Source organism: Pleurodeles waltl, chromosome 2_2, assembly GCF_031143425.1.
Source record: "Pleurodeles waltl isolate 20211129_DDA chromosome 2_2, aPleWal1.hap1.20221129, whole genome shotgun sequence".
Classification (NCBI taxonomy): Eukaryota; Metazoa; Chordata; class Amphibia; order Caudata; family Salamandridae; genus Pleurodeles; species Pleurodeles waltl.
The window spans coordinates 1,029,097,227-1,029,121,558 of NC_090439.1; the positions used below are offsets into that span (position 1 = coordinate 1,029,097,227).

At 41.9% G+C, this 24,332-nt stretch overlaps 2 protein-coding genes across 4 annotated transcripts in view; one reads left to right on the forward strand and one right to left on the reverse strand.

Moving 5' to 3' along the window:
- Positions 1–24,332, forward strand: part of TG (thyroglobulin) — a 673,226-nt gene that overhangs the window by 413,062 nt on the left and 235,832 nt on the right. The gene's annotated exons all lie outside the window — the stretch shown is intronic.
- The window catches only part of SLA (Src like adaptor), a 92,871-nt gene continuing 69,289 nt past the window's right edge, over positions 751–24,332 (reverse strand). Inside the window, exons 4-8 of one of the 3 annotated variants that reach the window (XM_069220781.1) lie at positions 14,988–15,074; positions 10,630–10,733; positions 7,774–7,905; positions 2,452–2,584; positions 751–2,354 (exon numbers count right to left, since the gene is read on the reverse strand). In XM_069220781.1, the coding sequence (XP_069076882.1) occupies positions 2,123–2,354; positions 2,452–2,584; positions 7,774–7,905; positions 10,630–10,733; positions 14,988–15,074 (688 nt within the window). In that variant the 3' untranslated portion in view covers positions 751–2,122. The remainder of the gene's footprint in view (positions 2,355–2,451; positions 2,585–7,773; positions 7,906–10,629; positions 10,734–14,987; positions 15,075–24,332) is intronic. The other 2 variants (XM_069220780.1, XM_069220779.1) reach the window with 2 other exon arrangements.

A 24,332-nucleotide genomic window follows, 5' to 3' on the forward strand; every position in this document is an offset into this window, starting at 1 on the left:
TACAATGTGGGATATTGCATATGTGAAAAACTTAAAGACACATTAGATACATTCTGGGGCTCCCCCAGAGCGCTGGTCATTAAAAGTCACATTTGTGAAGCTGTAGTCACCTACAAACAGTTGATAAATTCCAAGTGGGACTCAGGGAATATATTGCCCATGACGGACAGTGACCATGGACTAAGCAAGGCGGTGTTTTTTGACCCAGTAAGACAATCTTCCTTTGAGATGTCGGCCACACTGGTAATCATTTCAGCCTGTGATGGATAGCTGCTGAGGCAACAAACTTCAACAGTTGGCCCAACAGTTGGCCCCCGACTAGCTGTGGCCCCTACAGTCCACCCTCAAGAACAACTGTCCATATGCAATACATATGCTTTAATTGCGCTGAAAGAAACACGTGGATTGATGAGTCCTTCCTTGAAGCTAAATGAAGGGAGCATTTATGACTAAATACATTTTATTCCTCCCATAATGTATTAGCCATAAATACACTCACATTTCTAGTTTATCAGCTACAGTGTGGCAATGGCGCAGTCCCATTATTAAAAGCGATGGTAACAATGCCCTGTAAATATTCACTGGGTCAGGGAGCATACAACCACGACGTAAGCAATACATTAGGTACTAGGAGGGACACTTGGGAAATTTACTTAAAGTGAATATATGCATTATACATTAAAATATATCGCTCTTTACTACAAATATTTAAAATGTTGCTCTACTCTCTAATTAAAAGCACATTTTGTTGGTTTATGTCTAACTTTTTATTTTATTTATATTTTAAAAATATATATATACATAAACAGACAATAATAAGATTATATACACATTAATTTTACTCAGTCATTCTACTATTTTGTGACCTGTACAGTGTGAGAGTGGCAAGGTCATTTTGTATGAGCCTTAAATGATCTTCCACAGTACTCCTGAGAAGAGGCATCACAGACCCAAACCACAGATCGCATTTAGCATCCTTGTTTCACGTTTTGACACTGTGGCCGAGCTCGCAACCTCCTTCTAGGGAGAGCCTGGCGTGGGGGGATGAGAGGATCAGTGAGTCAAAATGTATTACAGTTTAGAGAATACAAATTGTATTGCTACAAATTTGGGGCAATATACTGTCTACTGTTTGGTGGATAGTATGTTATATGGGCCTGTATTTTTACCCTCCCTTTCTGGCTGCCTGCTACACATTTCACTATATTGCCAGAATGTTGTGTGGTACTTGGAAGTGTTCTGCATCATCATATCACATAGGAGCATTCCCTCTCAACAGCATCTGTTAGTGGAAGGCAAACAATCCAACTGGGTGGATACAGAAACAAAGCAAAACCTAGACTCCAAACATTGGCCCCAATTACAAGTTGAGTAGAGCGTTACACCCCAGTGGGAAATCGCTCCGCTCAACTATAAGCAGCTTGGTGTCCTGCACCTGGGGTTTCCATGTATGGGAGCACCTTACCCGATACCAGCCACAAAGCCTGCTCAATAAAATTGCTTTTGTCTTGGACTACTAGTCGAGTTTAGCCTGATCTGCTGGCCCTCTCCCAAGACACAGAAGGAGCATGTAATGCTCCCTCTGTTGGCTACACACTCCCCTAGACCCTCATTCCACTAACCCGGCCAGCATCAGCACCACTCCTCCGCTCATCCTTTTATCAACTGTTAAGCGCAGGTGGAAAGTGTAATGGGTTAATCTAATTTCTTGCAGACGTTCATCTGGAAAAACTACGTCTGAAGTTACTCTCCATTCCATAGAGATTAACTCAGAATAGAAGGATTAAGGTGCAGATATTCTGGGTGGAGTTGTAAATACCGGCCATCTGGTATCTCCCACACCAAAATCCATTGTACTTATATTCAGAGCTAATTCTTCCTGTAATTCCTGATCTCAGCCCCTTAGTGACTTACCATGTTTTCAAAAATTTGTTTCCTTGATAAACAATACTTTCTGAAAAGGTCTCAGAAGGTCAAAACCCTGCATGTATCACTGTTGGGGCTTTGGTTATGTGTCCTCCAGTTAATTGTCTAAACAAGTTTTTCATATTGCATCCGGGATTGTTCATTAGTCCTTCTCCATTAGATTTGTGTCTTTGTTATCACAGTAGCTTTGATTATGTTATGGCGATTGCAGATCTTCTTCTTCGTAGTACTGCGATCTAATACTCCTACGATTGTGTTCCTCAGATAACAATTGACTTTGTCGACTCTTTTTCTTGCTTTTGGAATTGGACGATTTGTTCTCTCCCACTAGTAACATGTATGAGGCAATGCTTTGTCTGAGGCCATAACTGAGGAGGGGATCATCTTGTTCATCAGAGAGTCTTTCTTCTTCCTGATTCTGCTGAGGCCTAGGAAATAGTTGTTACTGGTTAAATTCTTGTTGCCAAGTACACATATGTGGTCGGGTAGCAGACAGTAGTGCTTATTGAATGCTAGAATACTCACTGTTTTGTATTTCTCCAATTAAATTGATTTCGTCGCATCACCACAGGCTCCACCCGAGGCTGTGCTTCTCTATTGATGGTGCATTGAGTGAGGCATGGGGTAGTAAGTACACAACACAGGCCATCTGCAATTTCTGAAAGAAGTAAATAAAGCATAATGTTGTTATTCTCAACAGTGAGCACGCTGCTACATGACAACATAGTTTGTCAAGTGTTATTTAATACAAAGAATCCTTTTCTACTCTGGGCCACTTCCTCTATGAACTCTAAAACGATTGTGTTGGTCCAGTAAATGTCTCAAAGAATGCAAACCTCCAGACTTCTCTTATTTCTATGTTTGAGTTAAGCTCAAATGGTGGCTGTTTAACCAAAATGAGAGTTCCACATTCAACCCTTCCTCCTCTACACAAAGCTCAATCTCTGTCCCTCTTTCATTTCATGTTTTGTCTGCTTTGCAGCAATTGAGTATTCAACAACTGTCTGCTCCTTTCAGAAAACATCAGCTATTTCCACTCGTTCCCTGCTTCGCCGCCACTGCCCTTTGCCTTGACCTTCCTCTGGGACCTTATACTATAACTCCCTTCTTCTCAGGCAAGAATGCTCTTCAGCAGCCTCATACATATATGACCCATCTTTATCCCAACCCCTTTCGATGCATGCACCATCTTTCTTAACATTTCTAACATATAGCCTTCATGTCACAATTCAATCATCCAAGGCACTCATCAATTCTCTTGTAATCAAAGTAGATTAATATAAACATCTTCACTTGGGCCCTAATGAAGACTGTGGCCATACTGGTGGATAGTGTTAAGGTGATGTTGCTACCGCCAGTAGACCTCAGCCAGCCATATTATGAAAAATAATACGGCCTGGTGGTGTTCTGCTGGCAGGCGCTGCTGTCGGTAGCAGCACCCTGTCCCATACCCTACCGGAAGAGCCCCTGGATGCCGGTAAGTTGGGTTTCTGACAGGGGAGGGTGGTGGACGGTGTTGTGTGTGTGTGGGGTTGTGTGCATGAGTGTGTGCATGAATGCGAATGTGTGTGTAGTGTTGTTTGCGAGTGTGCATGCATGTGGGAGAATGCATGTATGAATGGAAATGTGAATGCGTGGCAGTGTGAATGTATGGATGGATGTGTGTGAGAATGAATGGATGCATGCGTGAATGAATGCATGTATGCCTGTTTGAGTGAGTGTGTGTATGCGTGGTGCGTGTCTGCAAGTGTGTGAGTGAATGGGCGGGGTGGGGGATTAGAAGGGGGAGCGTGGATGGCGGGGGGGTGTGGAGCATCTGGGGAGTATTTGGGGGGGGTGAGCCTCCTACCAGTGACAGGGAAGGAATTCCCTGTCACTGGTAGGGCCTACTGCCATGGTTTTCGTGGCATTGTGAACGCCACGAAAACCATGGCGGTAGGCAGGGTCATGATGCTGCTGGTAGTACATTAGCAGCCACCGGGCTGGAGATTCTTATCTCCGGCGGCTGCTACTGCCACGGCAGTTTGAATGGTAAATTGGCGGTTTGGCTCGAGCCAACCCGCTAATGTCATAATGTGGTGGTATGTACTGCCAGCCTGTTGACAGTACTACCGCCACATTATCACCGAAGGCCGGGGTCATAATGACCCCCTTAGTCCCTAAGACTACTCTTCCTGCTACTTGATAAAGTTTCCAGCTCTGCCATTCAAACTCTCGTCAGCCTCCCTTGTTCTAGCTAGGCCTTCTCATTTGAGCTGGAGGCCAGCTGGCTCTAAGTTGAAAATGGGGCACTGTTTAGTTTGACACATGCATCAATAACACCAAGCCTTTCTTATCAATCTCAGACCCATCTGTCAACCTCAAGATTCCAGCCTTCCTAGCTCCCTTATTCCGGAATACCTTCAATCTTCATTTAATGGCAATCACTTACCTCCTTGCATGCAAACTATCTCTCAAGGGTCACCTTGTTTGCTGAGAGAATTCTCAATTAAACCCCATTCTGCTCTTCTTGGCAGATTGATTACAGTTGATAATAGCATTAGAAATCGTTTGGGGAACTCATGGTTTAGGATCAGGAACTTGCAAGGCTATTCTCTAAAACTGCACAACTGTACTAAGCTTTTCTCACACCAGCGACTATAGGTAAACATAATGGCCCTCTTTTGGCTTGGTCTATAAATATCTATTCGTGCCTATTATTTTAATGACATGTGACTGCCCTATGCCATAACTTTCCCTGTGCAAGCATTGATTCTTTAAAACTTTTCTAGCCTCGTAAATTTTGCAAAGCTTTAATTGTGAGGAAAATTAAACTAGGCTCTGTAGAAATAAATCTAGGCAAAACAATATTTTAGATGGAAAAATTTACTTACTCACAAAAACATGCCCTAAACACCTTGGCAGGTGTTTTTGTATCCATAAGCCACTTTTTTGTAAATTTTTAAAAAATAGCATACATCATTTTATGAAACCATAAATGAGTCAATCACCCAGAAATGATCACACAGCACATAAAATGGTCTTCGAAAACTGAACTGCATTGGTGCACGGCTGTCACAAGTGTGGCAGTTAAAGGAGAGAGAGGAACTGTGCCAATTCTTAGTAGCTATGATGCAATTTTGCTCTTTCTCATTCACGTAATGCAGAACAGCATCTTTACTTGTTCTACTGTGTTGCGTGAACTCTTTGTAAATAAGGCCCTCAGCCTGGGACTAGCATGATCAAAGACTACTTTTACAAGGCAAGTATGGAACCTATGGCTCTACTCACAGCTACCTGGATTGGCAGTTCAGGCTGGACTGTTCCCATGGAGAACAGGGTCAAGACTGATTTGCATATGGTTGGGTCCAAACTGAAATGGCATTGTGAGCAAAAGAACAATAGATTAAACCCATATCTGTGACAAGCGGTGAGTGTTTGATTTGTTCAGCATTCCGTCCATAGTCTGTTCTTTTTGAATTTGTCACCCTGAATGCGAAGGGTATGCCAAGGTGTGGGTCCCGTGCTCGCTATGCCTCTGGTTTCAAGCTAGCCTGGCTGATGAGGGGTGATACCCCAAAACTGGTCCCAAGATGCTTGTTTCCAGTCCAGGGAGGGCCTGGACTGGCAGTTCGGGCTGGACTGTTACCATGAGGGACAGGGTCAAAACTGATTTGGATATGGCTGGGTCCAAACTGGAATTGCATGGCAAGCAAAAAAACAATGAAATAAAGCCAGATGTGTGACTGGGGGTGAAAGTTTGATTTGTTCAGCATTCCATCCATCATCTGTTCATTATGCATTTGTCACCCTAAGTTGGAAGGGTATGCTCAGACGTGGATCGCATGCTCGCTATGCCAATTAATTTAAGCTAGCCTGTCTGATTAGAGGTGATACCCCGAAACCGAACCCAGGATGCTTGTTTCCAATCCAGGGAGGACCTGGCCTGGTGGTTCAGGCTGGATTGTTCCCATGGGAAAAAGGGTCAAGACTGATTTGTATATGGCTAGGTCTAAACTGGAATGGCATGGCAACAACAAATGATGGATTAAACCTAGATCTGTGACTGATGGCGAAAGTTTGATTTGTTCAGCATTCCATCCATTGTCTGTTTTTTTTGCATTTGTTTACTCACAGATAAAAGCCTCTAGGCTCACCAGTATGCTGATGAATTCCTTAGACACCAACCTTGTCTTCAAACTTAAACAAAAACACAAATACTTTATGCTGCCAGCTTTCTCTTCTAAAGTGATTGAAACAATTTCTCCCAGAAATCATGTTTGAACTGCTATTCAAGCCCTTGTAGTCTATCATCTGGATGTAGTAACATCCTGCTCCATGGCCTTCCAGCCTCCGCACTGGCACTGCCTAAGAGCATCTTATATGGTGTAGCACATCTCACTCAAGCCTGTTAGAAATATGGTCACAAAGCCTTCATCCAGATTTAACTCATTTGGCTCTCCTTACCAACCCACACCATCTTCAAAACCATTTACAAAACCATCATGAAAAAGAACCCTTACTTATTGTGCAGACAAGTTGACCATATCTGATGGCGCTTGGCACACCCACAGCCAAGTTACCATAGAACTGGAGACAAAGTAATGTAAAAAATCAAAAGAAATGCATTACACAACACCATAGACAATGAGGATGCCACCTCTCCCTGGAGACAGTTGATGGCAAAGGGGCTCATAACTGCAAAAATAAGTACACTTCGTCATTGCACTCCGTGACCCTCCCCACTGACCTGGAGCGGACGCCAGAACTGTTCTGACTGGCCACCTTTGATTGAAGCATATACAAGGTGCAAGATTGACTTCAACAATTTGATTCCATCTGGGGTCCAATCATCTACCTCACAGAAGAGTGACGGCTGACGTACTCCTCTCCCCTAACCCGGTCATGAGCTTTACCATAGCTCTGCCTTCCACAAAGAGAAGTCATGTAGACAAGGGGAAAGGGTGCAAGGCTCTATGGCACAAGACTACACAATGCAATGCAAAACAAAACATTACACACAAGAAGGATTGTCCTGACTGCAATTATAACCACCCACATGCTCTCCAATCCCTCAAATGCGGGCTGCCCAATAGGAATCGTATCTACCCCAACACATGCATGGCACAACCTCATTCCTGTATGTTTGTGTGAGAGTGTGTACTCCGGGGAAACTGACCACTGAAGATAACAATGGACAGTTTAACATATTGTCAAGTGTGATGGGAATGAGCACCTACCTTTATGACAGCTTATATATACACTTTATATACCGGATCCTGACCCAAAGTTGCAAAGATTCTGACTGGACGAGGACCTGTTTAATCACTGCAGGTGGAGAGGAAGGAGGCTGGGAGAATGCTGAGGAGATCCTTGTTTGTCAGACCACAAGGGACTGGATGGGGCACTGGGCACCACTTTAACATCAATCAATCAGTAATTTGTTAAGCGCACTACTCACCCAGTAAGGTCTCAAGGCGCGGTAATCTGCTAGAGAGAACCCCTTACTAATTCTTTTTTCTCTTGTCTTTCCCATGTCGTATTCTTTTTCCTTCCTTTCCCCTCTATACCTGAGAGGTTAAAGACCTATGAGGATGTTCTTGCAATGTATGTTGTGTGAAACATAAAATCCAATAAAGAAATAGAACTGAAAAAAGAAAAGAAAAGAAATGCAGCAGCTCTTTTCCATCAACGTGATCAGGAACAACATCCCTCTGTTCACAGGAAGCACCCGAATGTTGTTCCAATTTAGGATCCAGTTGAGGACACACTTCTTTAATGAACATACCATCACAATACAGTAACAATGGAAAAAACAGCTACCTCTCCCCTACATACACACATTAAGTAGAGCAACTGTACACCTACCAGAATAGTGATTGACTAGGTGCTCAAGGCACTGGAAGGTGAGCCGCGGTGAGATGTAGTACCAGTTGTTTGGGAGTCGGAATATGCGGTAGTGCTTCACTTGTCTGTGCCGCACCGATAAAGAATATAGACCTGCAAAGAGTGGTAAATGTTGAGGCACTGGGCAAATAAAAATATTCACAATTCACAAGGGACAGATAAAAGATGTACATTGGTGAAGGTCCGTTTTATAACTAGCTTGATACAGAGAATGAATGGGTTAGTACATACATTAGGAGCTAAGCACAAATTGTACACACAGTTCTTTTGATCAAGCACTTAGTAGATAACCCCACTTGAAAAACAGTTTGCAAGGGCATTAAAGTGCACACAAATACATGCACATATCAATAACCATTTTATTACACAGTTGTCAATACTGAGTGCAAATACATGCTAAATGACCTGGAGAAATATTATTTATGCCAGGGTAATTTCTGAACTGTTTACACCTCATGGTCCTAAGTGGCTGTATACATTTGGATTTAAATGGCTGTATAAACTTCAAGTGTTGATATATTTTACATTTTTGGGCCAAAGAATGGAATACGTAAGCATTAAGGAGCAAAAACACCTATGGTCACCATAGCTCATTATTATCTCTGACACATGCAGTGAGGAGGGAGGACCACAATTCTTTTGTCAACATTTCACCACATCAATAACATCTTTCAGAAGTATGTTCCAATACTTGGACACTTAGAAGTATCTTTCACACAGCAGTACTCCACTATGCCCATAATACCGTGCGCCCTATGGAGCCTATTCACAAACTGCATTTTTCAGTGCTTCAGTAGTCCTACAAGAATACTGCAAAATGCTATTCACAAACCTGCAAGTGTAAATCTCCACCTCTCCTAGCATTTCTATGGGCAGATCCTCACACTACTTAGTAGTAAATGTGGGAGGGACTGGGGGAGTGGTTGAACAATAGGGCATAATTACTATAAATAGCTGGGCTTCAGGGAGGAGTAAGGAAGAGTTTAGGGCGGGCATGCAACAACTCACAAAAGCCCATTCCTCTTTACAAACTGCACTTCTAAAGTTTCTACATCCAAAACAGACCTACACCAGTATTCAAGGTCAGAGCTGGAGTAAGTTCAGCACTACATATGGCCAACCACTGGTGCTGCAACAACTACCATTGAAAATGATGGAGGCAGGGACTTAAAATTACTGAAAAGCGAATAATGTTAAATTAAATATTTCTTCAGAAATAGTTAAACACCAATTGAACATATTTTCTGATTTGTTTTAGCTTATTTTACTAAAAGTTTTTGTAGAATTACTTTTTCTTGAAATATAATTACATTACTTTTCAGCTTTCTAAACGTCCTTTTTAGTAATAATAACATAATAAAAATATTTTTAAAGTTGAGATGTAAATTGGTTTTTAATTTAATCGTCAGAAAACAAATTGTATGAGTATTTAATATATTAAAAAATACAATTTAAATTTAAATTAAGTGTATTTTTTATTTAAAATAAATATAAAAACAATATAAACAAGTTTATTAAAACTTTTCACATTCCCTATATTTTACAATAGGGGGATCTGTACCATAAGGTGAATTGATTAATTTAAATATATTAAATACAATGAACATTATCTGTTAAAACGTTTATTAACAAAAAATTCACACCTGAAATAAATGTTTATGTAGATGTATTATGTATTATTAATTACAAAAGATTATGCAATTTATTTTTACAAATTAAAGTTGCATTTATTTTTAAATTAACAAAGTTATTAAAATATTTTATAATCAAATAATATTTTACTTTTATTACATTTTTAACATTGAAACATTTGTGCCCACTTTCTAATTTCCTTTTGATGTGGTTCTACAACATAATATGTAATGCTATATGTTTGATTTATTACTTTCATAGGTGTTTATAAATTGCGGTCTCCAATCTCTTAAATACATTTATAAATGTTGTTGAATTTAAACCAAGCAACTTGAAGAGTTAGAGCACAGTAGTAGAGTAGAGTATTTTACATTACTGAACGCTTATAGTTAGACAAAACAAAAGGGCAAAATCCAGAGAAATTTTGAATAGTTTGGCTGGTTCCCAAGTTGCAAATCTCTGGAATTAATTCAGTGTTGGGAAGAAAGCTTGCCAAGGTCCAATTCTCTATAATGATGTTAAACAATGATGTTAAAACCATATAAGATGCTGGGGAGCTAGGTGTATCTTGTATCCTCCTAAACATAGTACAAGGAGTGGGTGAAATAATTTGACAAATTATCTTGAATTGTATACCACAGTGTTACATCAAAAATCATAAATAACTAACGTGTGTGGTAATAACTAATACTGTATGGTACACCATTTTTACTTCCTTCAACCCTCTTTGCAAATGAAAAATCTACTTCTAACTTCCAATCTTACTTTTGACTATGAATTTGGAGTCAGTGATACAAGCATGAGTCCAAGCATCTAGCTTGACTTTATTTTCAAAGCAGTCCCTGCACCCCATGTGCCCTTGATATGCAAGTGCACATAGTGGGAGGATACAGAATTATTTATCATAATCCTTAACTCAAACACAAAGTAACCCCATTTGAACCAAACTAATTAACCATCATTCAGGGTATGGCCCTTTTGGTGCCCCCATGCGGACTCTGCTCCTAAACACCTATGGATGCCTTCCTAGTTTTCAATTTGGTGTGCAATTGTGTGTATAAAAGTTTAGTGGCAGGTAACTGCTGTTAGATTGGTCAGTGTTCTCATGAAGGTCCCAGGTTCATATGAAAAGTAGGTTCTCCGACCTTAACAACTATGGGAAAAAAGAGGTTTTATTCCCCTCACCTTTCTTACTTTCACTTTGTCGAATCATGTAACAGCCCATTTTGGTGTCCGGAAGCTGCAGAAGTTCCTCTGCTTTCTGTCGGCCAACACCGTCAAATAACCAACTGCACAGAAACAGTGACATTTAGTAGGCCTGTAAAGTTTGCAAATTGTTGATCAGATTAAAATTACATGGATAGTTTGAGAAACGGCTCAGTTGGCCATTGGTTCAGGGACCAGTGTAGAGTAGAAAAAATGTATTTCACATAGTTTAGGGTTCCTTGGTTCTCTGTAAGAATCAAGGTCTTGAAAATCCTTAGACAAATGCATGAGACTATTTCTGGAAGTGCACAATGACAAAGCAATGAACCTAACACAAGACAAAATTGCAGGTCCAGCCAAATATAGACAGGAGTGTATACAATTCCAAAATATGATGCATGAATGAAAGATTTTACTATTCTTGGAGCAAACTAGATAATCAGAAATGAACTGAAAAAGGTAGCTGTAGGAAAATAGTTCCTTTATCATACATGTTGACCAGGGCGAAGCAGTGGACTAAAACTATTTATCAAAGGCGGAGCAGGCACACACATGAATGCTTCTAACAGGCCATAGAGGCTCCCATTCCATCAATTGCCTTGATATTATTCACAATGCACGATGAGTGTGGAATTTATAAAAGCAGTCTAAAAAGCTTTCTAAATGCAGCAATCTTCAGGAAGAGTCGTACCTCATTAAGCCCTCTTATCTAAATGCTTAGGAAGCCCTCTGCAACCATAAGGGGTTCTTTAAGTGTCTCAGGTGTATAGGGAATTCCATAAAGACAGTTGCATTACCTGAACAATAGAGGATCATGGAGCCAACCACCAAAGCAGAATTTATTTTGAAAATTCCCACCAATCCCTCCACTCCCACTCCCATGTTGTCGCCAAACATGTGAAGTTTCCGAACCTGGTAGTCCTTATATTTTCCCAGAGTGGGACATAAAAACAAGTACGACTTGAGCTATAAAAAGCAAAAGGAACTTCGTTAGCATGCTCTTTGACTTGTCCCAGTGACTATCTTATCTGTTTGATGAGTAGATGTTTCATCATTTTGAAAATCACAAGCCTTCAAGAATGGAGGTTCTTTTTGTTTCTTTCTCTGTTTCTCACATTTCTATATGTGTTTTGGGTACTTTTTACAAAGAGTAGCCTATCCACCATTGTGTCTAAACTGGCTTTAAGCCACACCTACATACCTTTAGAAATGACACTCACAGGCCACTGTGAAATCTAACAATATATTACTAATTAATGTTAGGGTGTACACCATGAATATCAAAACCAGAATATTGATGACATATAGGCCCTGATTCTAACCGCGGCGGGCGGCGGTCGCCGCCCGCCATGCGGTTACCGCCAAATGACCGCACCGCGGTCACAAGACCGCGGCGGTCATTCTGGCTTTCCCGCTGTGCTGGCGGGCGACCGCAAAAAGGCCGCCCGCCAGCACAGCGGGAAAGACCCAGCAACGATGAAGCCGGCTCCGAATGGAGCCGGCGGAGTTGCTGGAGTGCGACGGGTGCAGTAGCACCCGTCGCGAATTTCAGTGTCTGCTAGGCAGACACTGAAATTCTTTTTGGGGCCCTCTTACGGGGGCCCTTGCAGTGCCCATGCCATTGGCATGGGCACTGCAGGGGCCCCCAGGGGCCCCGCGGCACCCTCTACCGCCATCCTGTTCCTGGCGGGAGACCCGCCAGGAACAGGATGGCGGTAGGGGGTGTCAGAATCCCCATGGCGGCGGAGCGCGCTCCGCCGCCATGGAGGATTCTCAAGGGCAGCGGAAAGTCGGCGGTACACCGCCGACTTTCCGTTTCTGGCCGCGGCTGAACCGCCGCGGTCAGAATGCCCAGCGGTGCACTGCCAGCCTGTTGGCGGTGCTACCGCGGTCATTCGCCCTGGCAGTTTTTACCGCCAGGGTTAGAATGACCACCATAATATTGGGGGTAAAATACTGAATCCAAAATATCGTCAGGAGAGTAAGTAGAGGCATTCTGTACCTATCTCCACATAAATCTACCTTGGTGACATGTGTTTTCATGGGACATTCATGTGGAGTTAGGAATAGTACATCTGTACTTCCCAATTTGAACGTATCTTTTGATGTTTTGGCCCTCGATAATCTGTCCACAATATTTATATAGGTCGATATTCTGGGGTCGATATTTAGAGGTGCAATCAATTCTAGGTAATCATTGCATTTGATAGATTTAATAATCCCAGGAGCATAAAATGTGCTCATATTATTTGCAGGCCTTTTTAATTTAACACACTTTTCTATTCTGTTCAAAGTCTTGTCCTAAGATCACCCCTTTATCTGACTGCCAAACTTAAGCTTCCTGGAAGGATCAGAGAAGCCAAAAGCAAATACATTATATAGCCAGTTATAATTGATATCCATCAAGATGAAAGCCTTGCTTTGGAAATTCTCTCTTGGGCACTGTGGCTTCTCCAGGCATAACATTGTCTCTCACATTGTTGTTCTTTCACCTGACCTAAAAATTTAACTCATTAGACAGGTTTTTCATGCATATTGCTAGCCAAGTATTCATCCTTGACATATGAAGTGAACATTTTAAATTCTGCCTTTATAGTTTTGACATGCTTATTTTTTATCACTGTAGTATCTCTTTTAGGTTTTATTATTCTTTGGTGAATTATATACATTTATTTTCACAGTGGTCTTGGTTAATACTTTTATGTTAATTTCGCTTTCTTTATTTTGGTTTATAGAACAATGTATCTTCCTTTTTGGATAGTTAATAGCACACTAGATATAGTAAATGGAAAAAAGTAAATGGTGGTGACAACGTTTAGACTGCAGTATGCTACGCATTAGAGTTAATGGAGCCGATTAATAACTCAACTGTAGCAAACAACTCAGTGAACAGTTCGAAGAAAATTATGCTTGGGTTTTGGATAGAGGTCATTAGTAGTGGAAGTTCTGGTTGTTTCCTGAGATCTCGAATAACAATTATATGATATACTGAACAGCATTGCCTTTTGTAAATCCCAGAAGAATTGGTAGCTTGGTTATGCTTGCATGGCTTAGGATCCTGTGCTTCCAGGAATCGGTAGCATATTTCAGTTTTTTGTACAGTTGTTGGGAGGTGATCTTTGAATTGACAAAATAGACATTTCTGTGTTACTGGCCTTTGTTCTTGACTAGTTTTTCCATAGTGCATATAACTTTCTTTGATCAGGGCTCGCACCAAGACCCAGGCTACTGTTTTAAGGTGGTTATGATTTTATTCTGTTTCTGACAACTGATGGCTAAATTAGCTTTTTGTTTTTTCGAAGTAAAGGTAGAAATGAACTTTGTGGGACAATGATCAGTGAAGGTTGAATTCTTTACAACAACATCTATTTCTTGTGCAAAGTACAAATATGAGTCAAGTGATGCATGTATGACCCCATTTTAGGTTAGGGGTGGAACTGTTCCAGTGGGCTGGCAACTATTTGAACGTGATCTTTATGCTATGTGCTTGACTCATAATAACATTTCAGTTTTGTTTGTTTGTGAGTTGATAGAAAGTGGATAAAGCATTGACATATTAAGCAGCAAAGTGAGTGTGGTAACAGTAATGGGTTCAAGAGGGGGCTGAGCCTGTCTGGTCTTTATGTCAGGTTTTTAAACATCAATGATTGGCCAAGTGAGATGGAACCCTCTAAGGTAGATCAGAGTACTTGTTAGAAAGTGGTTGCTTTTTATGAGTCAACTAGACTCCATGAAACAGATTATTCAAGAAGAGAACCTGATCCTTGTTGAATTAAATTATATATGGAGCAGGGCAAAGAAATTGAACATCTTTTTTCCTAAGATTACTGGAAATTCGTCTAAGCTGAGGATCACAGAAGATGTGGTGCTGATTAGGATGCAAAATGAGATTGAAAGCACTTATTCAATGTCTTATCATGAATAGACCCTTAAGATTTAAAAGAATGTAACTTAGAAACATCAAGTACACTGTTAAACTGTTCGGTACACATTTTGTTTAATAAAATAACTGTACATGAAACACATTGGTTTTGTTTTCTATAGGGATACAAATCAATTAATGCTTCTATTGGCATTATTATATTGGTGCCTGTTCTGGTGCTATTCATGGTGTTCATCTTTGAAAGTGCACCAAGGTAGTCGGCCTAAGGACCCGTGCATACATATAGTTTATGCTTTGTTTCCATTTTGTTCACCTTTGTGAAGCAATGTATAGCAAATATGGGAAACAATTTGTTAGACATATCAAGTGGAATTGTTAACCATGGCATGTTCAAGACCAGGTTTGGTATGTTAAACATCTTTACATAGTTACACAATGCAAACAGAGTACTCACCCATGGTAAACCTTTGCTACGTATTGTGCAGGAATATAGTTTTCTCGACCAGTGTTTAGGGAAATCACTCTCCACCAGCCGCCCTCACTGTAAGGTGAAAAGAGTGAGAATTTGTGTCACGAATGATGCCAACAAACTCAAAACACACCAAGAGAGAAAAAGCAAAAAGCACCGGCAGTCGCCTGCATTATGAGTAACATGGTAATCCTGACTTAGGTGTAAAACACCATTTGCGTCGCAGTTGGGTAGAAATGGACTTTTGTGCTAGAATTATTATTACAAAATGTGCACAAATACCACACTAACCTTTAATTTTTCACATTTACCACGTAATACCAGTGGTGGTTCCCCCAGGGGAGCGGAAGAGCTTCACCCCGCACTGCTGTGCAGAATGTGTCAAAAATAAAATGGTAATTAAATGATTTTATTTCCATTTTATTTTTTGCGCTTTCTGCCGGTTAACAGAATGCGAGGGCAAGGCGGGGTCATTGCATCACTGAGGCCAATGATTAGCAGCAGTGAGAAGTGCCCACTTCAGTTTGAAGTGCGCATGTAGGTTTGGCCCACTACCTTGCTACGGCCAAACCGACATGCGCATTTCAAATCTCTCTGGAGAGCAGGCATACAGTGCCTTTTGGAGCATGAAACCGGCCCGTTCCAGCCAATCAAGAGGCTTTTTTCATGCTCCTTAACTGCATGAAAAACAGCACCTTGATTGGATTAGGGAGTTGACTGTAGGCTTCATGCTCAGAGGAGATGCTGCAGAAGAATGGGGATGTGCTGCAGAACATCGAGTAAAGTAAATGTTTGTTTTATATTTAGATTGGTGTGTATGTTATGAGTGTATGTTATGTTTGTATGTTATTTGTGTAGTTTTTAATGTGTGTGTTTTGCACCCCTCCAATTTAATTTGCTACCTATCGCCACTGTGTAGTACCAGTGAACAGCTTCATTCTGAGTTTTGCAGCTCAGATGAGAGACAGTGTATGGCATTACTGTGTTCGTTTTTCATCCTACCCTGCAGAATTCATCTTCGGTGAGATTAAACCACAGCAGGGAAAAACTGTACTCTGTGGTATCTGTAGTTTCTCACTCGCTATTTCCATTCTCAAATAGAAGGAGGACCTCAGTTGCCTAACATATTAATATTTTGGTAATTATTACTCCTTTACGGTCCCCTCTACCCTCTTCTTCTCTCATCTCATCTTAATTCTAACTCTCATCTTAATTCTAGCTACCATTTCTTTCCACATGTCTACATTTTATCTTCCTGTTGCATAGGTTCCCCAGTAGTACCTACTTCTGGGGGCTGTGCCTATGTGCCTTTAGACCCCAAAGGCCAACTACTGTAGTGTATGTCGTTATCCTTGGATTGCGCTATCTCTGCTTCTGGGTAGACCATACAGACCCAATGCTACAGCTTATGCTGTTATGCATTGGTTGTGCTAGCTGTGCTTCTGACTGAACCTTCAGCCCCACATGTGTGATCTATGTGGTTGTCCTTGGTATGTGCAATGCCCATTTTTGGATAAACTCCACAGGCCCACTAATGTGATGCCCATGGTCAGTTCTTGGGTTCTAAATCTAGCTACTTTTCATAAACCAAATACTTAAGTGTCTGTGGCTGACCTTGGTTGTTCCATGTCTATTTCTTAGTGGACCTCATTGTCCCACTACTATGATGGCTCTGCTTATCCTTAGGAGGCTCCATCTTTCTTTCTGGGAAGGCACCAAAGATGTGCTACTGTGATGTTTCTGGCTGTCCCTGGGTTATTTGATTGCTGTTTATTATTAGGTCCTTCAGTCTCAGTTACCACTGATGCATTGCTAACTTTCTTGTTTTCGCCTTTTGCAAATTCAGGATTGACGCTGTCCTGTTATTATATTTGCTTACCATTGACCAGAAAATTATCAAATTGACAAGGTAATTATGGTACTGTATGCTAACCCTGACACTTGCCTCCGCCATAGACCATGCTTTGGCATACTACAGATTTGTTCAAAAAAACTTTCAGGACAGCTCCAAATCTCACGTACAGCACCAAAGTACTTCCCACATAGTTCACACTAAAAAGGGAAAAAAAGACTCTACCAATCAGCACAATGGAAAAGTCTTTTACTTTACCACCAGAATGTGCTAAGGGGGCCTCATAAGGGTTAGGAAAGCACAAATGCTGCAATCCAGTAGAATATGTCACACCTGGAATGAACTCTCTGCACAGCATCTGAGATAAACTTTGCCAATATTTGTATATTTATTACTTAAAACACGTAGGCCTGTGAGACCTTAAGTTGCTGGTTGAGGGTGGTGTGAGCCTTCTTAAGCAACACCATAATCCCTGTTAGGGTGAGCCCCAGAAATCACAAAATCACCCTGTGCTTTACCCTCTGGTATTGCAGCACAAAAGCAGTCATACTTGATTCAAACTAATGTGTAATGTATTTATGCAGCACATTTATGCAGCACACAAACAGTAATAAAGTGAAAAGACAACACAAGAACACTTCTACACTAAAATAGGTTGAAATGTATTAAATAATTTGACCCCAGACAGCAAAAATCCAATCAGTAGAACCAAAAGTATGGACTTTGAAAAATGTAGGTGAATACAGCACCCAAAAGCACAAAGTGCCACTGGTGGTTATTTGAACAGGGGGAAGTCATAAGCTCAGGCTGACTGCAATGGAGCGTGGGCCAGATACAGGAACCAAGTCAGTCCTGTAAAAAAATGTGCGTGCCAAATTCCAGTGTGAAGAGTTCAGTCTGTGGTGAAGGAGGCCTCAAGGAGCAGGGAAAGTATTGCAGATGGTTGTCGCTGTAGTGCAAGAAGCAGATCCGGCGTTGCAGACGGCCATTGCTATAGCACAATACTTGTCAGGCATCACAGACAGTCATTGCTGGATCTTCATGTTGGGTTTAGAGATGCAGGCCCTGTCTTTCTCACCCAGGCAAGAGGGCAGCAGGACAGCTGTCCATCTGGGCAGCAGTACAGCTAGTGGCAATATTTTCAGAAGCACAGCAGTCCTTTTTCCTGGGAGAGCCCCACTTTAAAGTTGGAGAAGCTTCTAGAGATTTCCACCTTCCAAAGGTGTCAGGCAACCCTTTCCTCCCTATCCTGGCCCCAGCTTGTCTGGGGTCACAAAAGAAAAGTGCTCAGGCAGAGCCTTTGTGATGTGCAATTCTGGTAGGTGACAGCACCTTCCCCTAATTAACTCAGAGTGGCTTATCTTGACAGCGCCTATTTTCCCTTTGTTACACTGTCTGGGGGCAATGCCCCATGAACAACTGCCAGCTACACATAGTAATGTGATCCTGGAATAGGCTCTAGACACCAAATGGTTAGGACAAGAAAATGCCAACTTTCGAAAAGTGGCACTTCCAGAATTGTGACTAAAAATTCGACTCTACCTTTAAACAGGGCTTTTTACTGCAATTCTTGAGACCCCAAACTTAACCTGCCTACCTCTTCGCAATTGAATGTTATCACTTATTAAATTTAATAAGGTAACCCAATGTTATCCTGAGGGAGAGGCAGGTCTTGCAGTTTTTCATGACCAGGACATGTTTAACTTAAAAGGTACATGTCCAACCTTTTAAAAACACTACACTCTACCCTCTGGGCTGCACACAGAGGCTGTAATGGCAGGCCTGAGAGATATTTAAAGGGCTACTTAAATTGGGTGGCACATTGAATGCTGCAGGCCCACTTAGCCCTTTAATTTACAGGCACAGGGTCCTTAAAGTAGCACTTTAATAGTGATTTGCAAGTGAATTAAATGTGCCAATTGGGAATAAGCCAGTTATACAACATTTAAAGGAGAGAACACAAGCACTTTTTCACTAGTTAGCAGTGGTAAAGTGTGCAGAGTCCTAAAAGCCATTAAAAAAATGATTTCCCAAAACAGGAGTGTGATGGCAAAATGTTTTGGGGTGACCCTGCAGAAAGGGCCACGTCCAACACTCATCATTTGTAGGAAACTTCCAAATCACCCATGGGCGGAAATTTGCATAATCATAGTTGGACCTATAAGAAGTGAACATCAAACACCCTTTCTTGTTGTGTTGCTAGATTTGTATTCAAGATGTACGGGGTTTTCCACAACAAAGAATCACTATATATCACATAATTGCTCATTCTACTACTGGTAAAACCCCTTTTGAGCTTTTTGAAGGGCCAGCTCCCAGAACTGTCTGTGTCCACAGTAGATGAGTTGGGGAAAAGGTGTGAAGTGTAATGATGTGGTAGACTGGAGAAAAAATATTGGTAAATTTGCAACACAAAAGTAAACAGTATTTTGACACAAAAAAGAACATGGATGTACAGGCTTGTGTGGGTGGTTTGATCAAGATAAAGGCCACGGTTGGATGTGCCCAGTGGTCCAAGTTCATCAGAGCTAAAAGGGCAGTGAAGATCTTTAAAAATGCTGTCAAGACTGATGATGGCAGGACCTGAAACACGAGCCCCAGGTTTGTGCAGGAAGAGGATGTGTGATGTTCCAAGCGAAAATTGTGATACATCTGTCAGTAACTCAGTTTCTCAGAGTATGTTGTTCCAGATCAAAGAAGTGCTAATTTGAGTATACGACCAGCGTATATTGATGAATATGTCAGTGGATAACTACTTTGTAAAAGCTCCCTCCTTTCGAGCGTTTTGTTGAATATGTCAGTGGGTAATTACATTATATATGCTCATATATAGCTCTCTCTCTTTTATACAGTGTTAATTTTTCCAGTATTGTTTTCTTGCTACTTTTCATTCAGACTCTAAGGCCCATATTTCTACTTTTTTAGCGCCGCATTTATGCCGCTTTTTGACGCAAAAACGGCGCAAACTTACAAAATACAATTGTATTTTGCAAGTTTGCGCTGCTTTTGCGGCAGAAAATGACGCAAATGCGGCACTAAAAAAAGTATAAACATGGTCCTAAATCTGTTATGGTTCTTTCTCACTTTACTTGTTTTCATCTGTGTTAAGGATTGTGGTATCTCTCTCTTTGTGGTGCTGCTGTCTTTGCATCATCAGTTTCCATCCCTTAACCTTCATGCGAGGGTATAAAGTTTGGAATGTTGGGGCAGCAGCACCGTGGTGACGTGGCTGCGGTGTTCAACAAAGGAACTCGCAGGTTTACTCAACTTGTTCTGTCGCTTTCCTCGCTCCCCACCTCACACTGTCTCTCCTCACGCTGTCTGTACGTCATTAACGGCTCTGAACAATTTCCGTTCTGCATTTGTGGTCTGAGATGCTTAAATACTCGTGTGCCACAACTGACTACTTCGGTATTCAGAGCACCCACCGCTGACGCACTCTCTAGACGTCTATAGATGTGCTCCAGTTGCCTCGTCGATCAGTCAAAATGATGTCAAAACACAGTGCGTGAACACGGCAGGCCACGTTGAGGGGATGCGCACGCAGACTACACACACATTAAAGATAAATATTACACATAAATGACCACTTCTTTACGGTCATGAGTTCCTTGTGGTGTTTAACATTGCTCAGGACACGCTCATGAAACAACCATGCCAGACCACTGGACTTCTCATGTAAAAAGATTACATTAACATTGGACAGGGCGACCGGCTTGGGAGAGTTTAGTGCGACAGTCATTTTAGGAATGATATTTCAGGCTGTCGTTAAAAAAACATCCACTTCAAGCGTTTTAAGTCCCTGAATGTCACCTTCCTCCCTGAAGCCCTTTCACAAGCTATGTTACAAGCTCTGCCTTGCCTTATTTACCTCACTTGTCTACTTGAAAAATACAATAAAAAAATTACAAACGTTTTTATTAGAAATACAATATGAGTTAAACATTTCTAGACAAATTCCACGCTTCCACAAAAATAACTCCTCCCCTCCTCCCCCTCGTCAATGAAGAAAGAAGTCCACGAAAAAAGAACTGGCCTGTTTACGCAGTTTGTGTGAAACTCACTAATGAAACGAGGTCCAGAGAGAATCATGCGATCCAGAGAAACTGGGCAGTTTGTGTAGTTTGCTGGGTTTCCCAGTAGTTTGTGTTGTTAGTGAGAACCACACAAACAATTATCAAAAACTCCACCTGTTTCTCAGGTTTGCCTTCGAGAAAATCTGGGTGTCTTTTGTTATCTGATTTCACTCATTCATTGGCAAAGCCAGTAGGTCTGGTGTTGCCTCCCAGCATTTTTGCTTTTTCTATGCTTGTTTTATTTTGTCTTTTTTTTGGAAAACATTATCATTGGGAAAGCTGATGGGGCCTTTGTCAATCTAAGGAAATCATTGGCTAAAAGGAAAAATATTTTCGGCGCACATTGCCATAGTAGTTCTTGGCACTTTAGGGAACTACTTTCTATGCGGATTTGCTCCTTTAAAAAGAGCAGAATGCTATCACCCACAGTAAAGTTAGCCAATGACTGAAGTGGGCTGAACCACTGCCCATGCTACGTGCTGTCGTGGGTGGAATACAAAATGTGACTAACACAGTAACAGGGATAAAGAGGGCTGTCAGAAGGCTCCCATAAGTATGTATATTCTACATATAATTGTACTAACATCAAAAGGTCTTGCTAACACTAGACCTAAAAAATGGATACGCCTGAGCAGCATATCCAATTTGTAGAAAAAATACTTAATCTCTCCAGTGCATGAATTCGTGTATGCACTTGACAGAGATAAGTTGGAAACACAGAGCAGCATTTCAAACTGCTGCTTTGTTTAGCTTCAGGAACACTTAACACTACAATGTCTGTAATTGTTTCCCAGTCCAAGGGGCTCCCGTGAGAAGTCCCTGGAACCTACAGTGTCTCTTCCAGTAGTACAACCTTGGCATCGGCAGTGCCTGAGCGCTCCCCCTTACATGTTTAAATGAGGCAGGTGCACAGACGTGATGTTCTTTCATTTGCATGAAGCCGCACGACAATGCAAATACGACAATATCCACTTCAGTCTATTCAGGCACATCCTCGATTTGTGCTACATGATGGATTGCACAAGCATCTGTGGTCCCTTCTGTAATATACAAGTGATCGGGATGGTGGGATAGAAAGTGACATAAGTGCCCCTTTTGTTAAGGTTGCTGTTAGTTTATGTTAAATGCTTCTGTCCTCTAAAGGGTTTCACATTCCTAGGATGGACATCAGAAGTACTAAATAAGTCAAACCATTAGCAAGACCTCAAACGAGATGTTCTGTTTGTACTTAGTCAACCATGGATGACCCTGGTTTATTCCTTGACCTTGGCCATCTCACACACAATGACAAGTTTTTCTGCTCTAAACCAAACGTAACAAAAGGTATACATGAGTGGTTACTCATTAATTATTCACATTAAAAGCAGTAATTCAGAAATACAAGTACATTTTTACATTTAACATCCTGCTTGATTTTTATCTTATCTTTCCTCCCCGAGCCTGTAATTGGAATTTTGTGAATCCATTAATGATTCCCGGCCCATCATTGCTTACCCTTCTATTCGTAGGAAATTATGTATGTTAGACCTGACAGCCTTAGGGTGGTAACCCCCAACTTTTTTCCGGCCTCCCTCCACTATTTTTGACACTGCTTTTGCTAGTTTTAGGACTCTGCATACTTTACCACTGCTAACCAGTGCTAAAGTGCATATGCTCTCTCCTTTAAAACATGGTAACATTGGTTCATACCCAATTGGCATCTTTGACGTACTTGTATGTCAATAGTAAAGTGCACTGCATGTGTCCAGGGCCTTTAGATTGAATGCTACTAGTGGACCTACAGCACTGGTTGTGTCACCCACAGAAGTAGCCCCTTATCCTTGTCTCAGGCCTGCCATTGCAAAACCTGTGTGTGCAGTTTCACTGCCACTTCGACTTGCCATTTAAAAGTACTTGCCAAGCTTTAAAACTCCCCTTTTTCTATATATAAGTCACCCTAAGGTAGGCCCTAGGTAACCCATAGGGCAAGGTAAAAGGCAGGACATATACCTGTGTGTTTTTTATGTCCTGGTAGTGGAGAACTCCTAAATTTGTTTTCCACTGCTGTGCGGCCTGCTCCTTTCATTGGCTAACATTAGGGCTACCCTCATATACTGTTTGAGTGGTAGATTCTGATCAGAAAGGAGTAGACAGGTCATTTGTAGTACAGCCAGACAGGCAATACTAAATCCTGCTGACTGGTGAGGTTGATTGTATATTACTATTTTAGAAATGCCACTTTTAGAAAGTGAGCATTTCTCTGCACTTAAAATCCATCTGTGTCTTACAGCCTGTCTCCAATCCACATCTAGGCTGGGCCGGTTGATAGCTCCCTTGTGCATTTCACCCAGACAACCACAAACACAGGATGCTCAGTCACATTTGCACACATCTGCATACTGAATGGGTATCCTAGGGCTGAAAGGGTGGAGGGGCTTGACACATTTCAAAGGCCAGTGGCCTGCCCTCACACAAAGGACTGCCACACCCCCTACTGGGACCATGGCAGACAGGTCTGTACTGAAAGGGGACCTTGTACACTTCAAAACCACTCTTTGAAGTCTCCCCCATTTCAAAGGCACTTTTGGGTATATAAACTGGGCCCCTGACCTTACCAAGACAGACACTTCCTGGGGCAGATACTGTGAATCAGATCCTGCAACCTGCAAAGAGGAGCTGCCTGGCTGCCCAAAGGACTTGTCTGGACTGTTTTGCTGTGAAGGACTGCTGCCTGTTGCCCTGCTGCCTTGCTGGCCTCTGGCTCTGCTGAGAAGTGCTCTCCAAGGGCTTGGATAGAGCTTGCCTCCTGTTTCCTGAAGTCTCAGGGCCAAAAAGACTTCTCCTCTTCAAAGGAACTCCTTTTGCGGCGAAAATCGATGCACAGCCTGCCGGAATCGACACACAGCCTGCCTAGCAGTGAAAGAATCACTGCATCGCCGCTCCGGAATGATGCAACTCGGCTTTCCGAGTTGAGATTGACGCAGCATCAGCGCTGCGACCAGAACTTCGACCCACAGCCCACTGGATTGACGCATCGCTGAGCCGGAACGACACAGCCCAACTTCCTGCATGAAGAATCGACGCAGTGCCTGTCATGCGACAGAAAATCTGCCGCATCACCCACCAGATCGACGCAGCACCTGTGACTTTGCCCAGTATGCCCAGGATTTCCACGCATTGTCCCTGGGCATCAAAAGACCCCGCATTGCAAAGAGGATTCAAGCTGCGTGCCAGAATTCGATGCAAAGTCTTTGCCACGTGTGAAAGAATCAACGCATAGTCTGTGTGTGCCTGGAAATCCGACGAGCACCCTTCGTTTTCCACACATCTCCTCCTCTGCGGTCTCTGTGCATGTCATTTTGATGCATACGAGGTGCTTTGTGCACACAAGAGGAAATTGTTGCTTTTTAAAGACTTAAAACT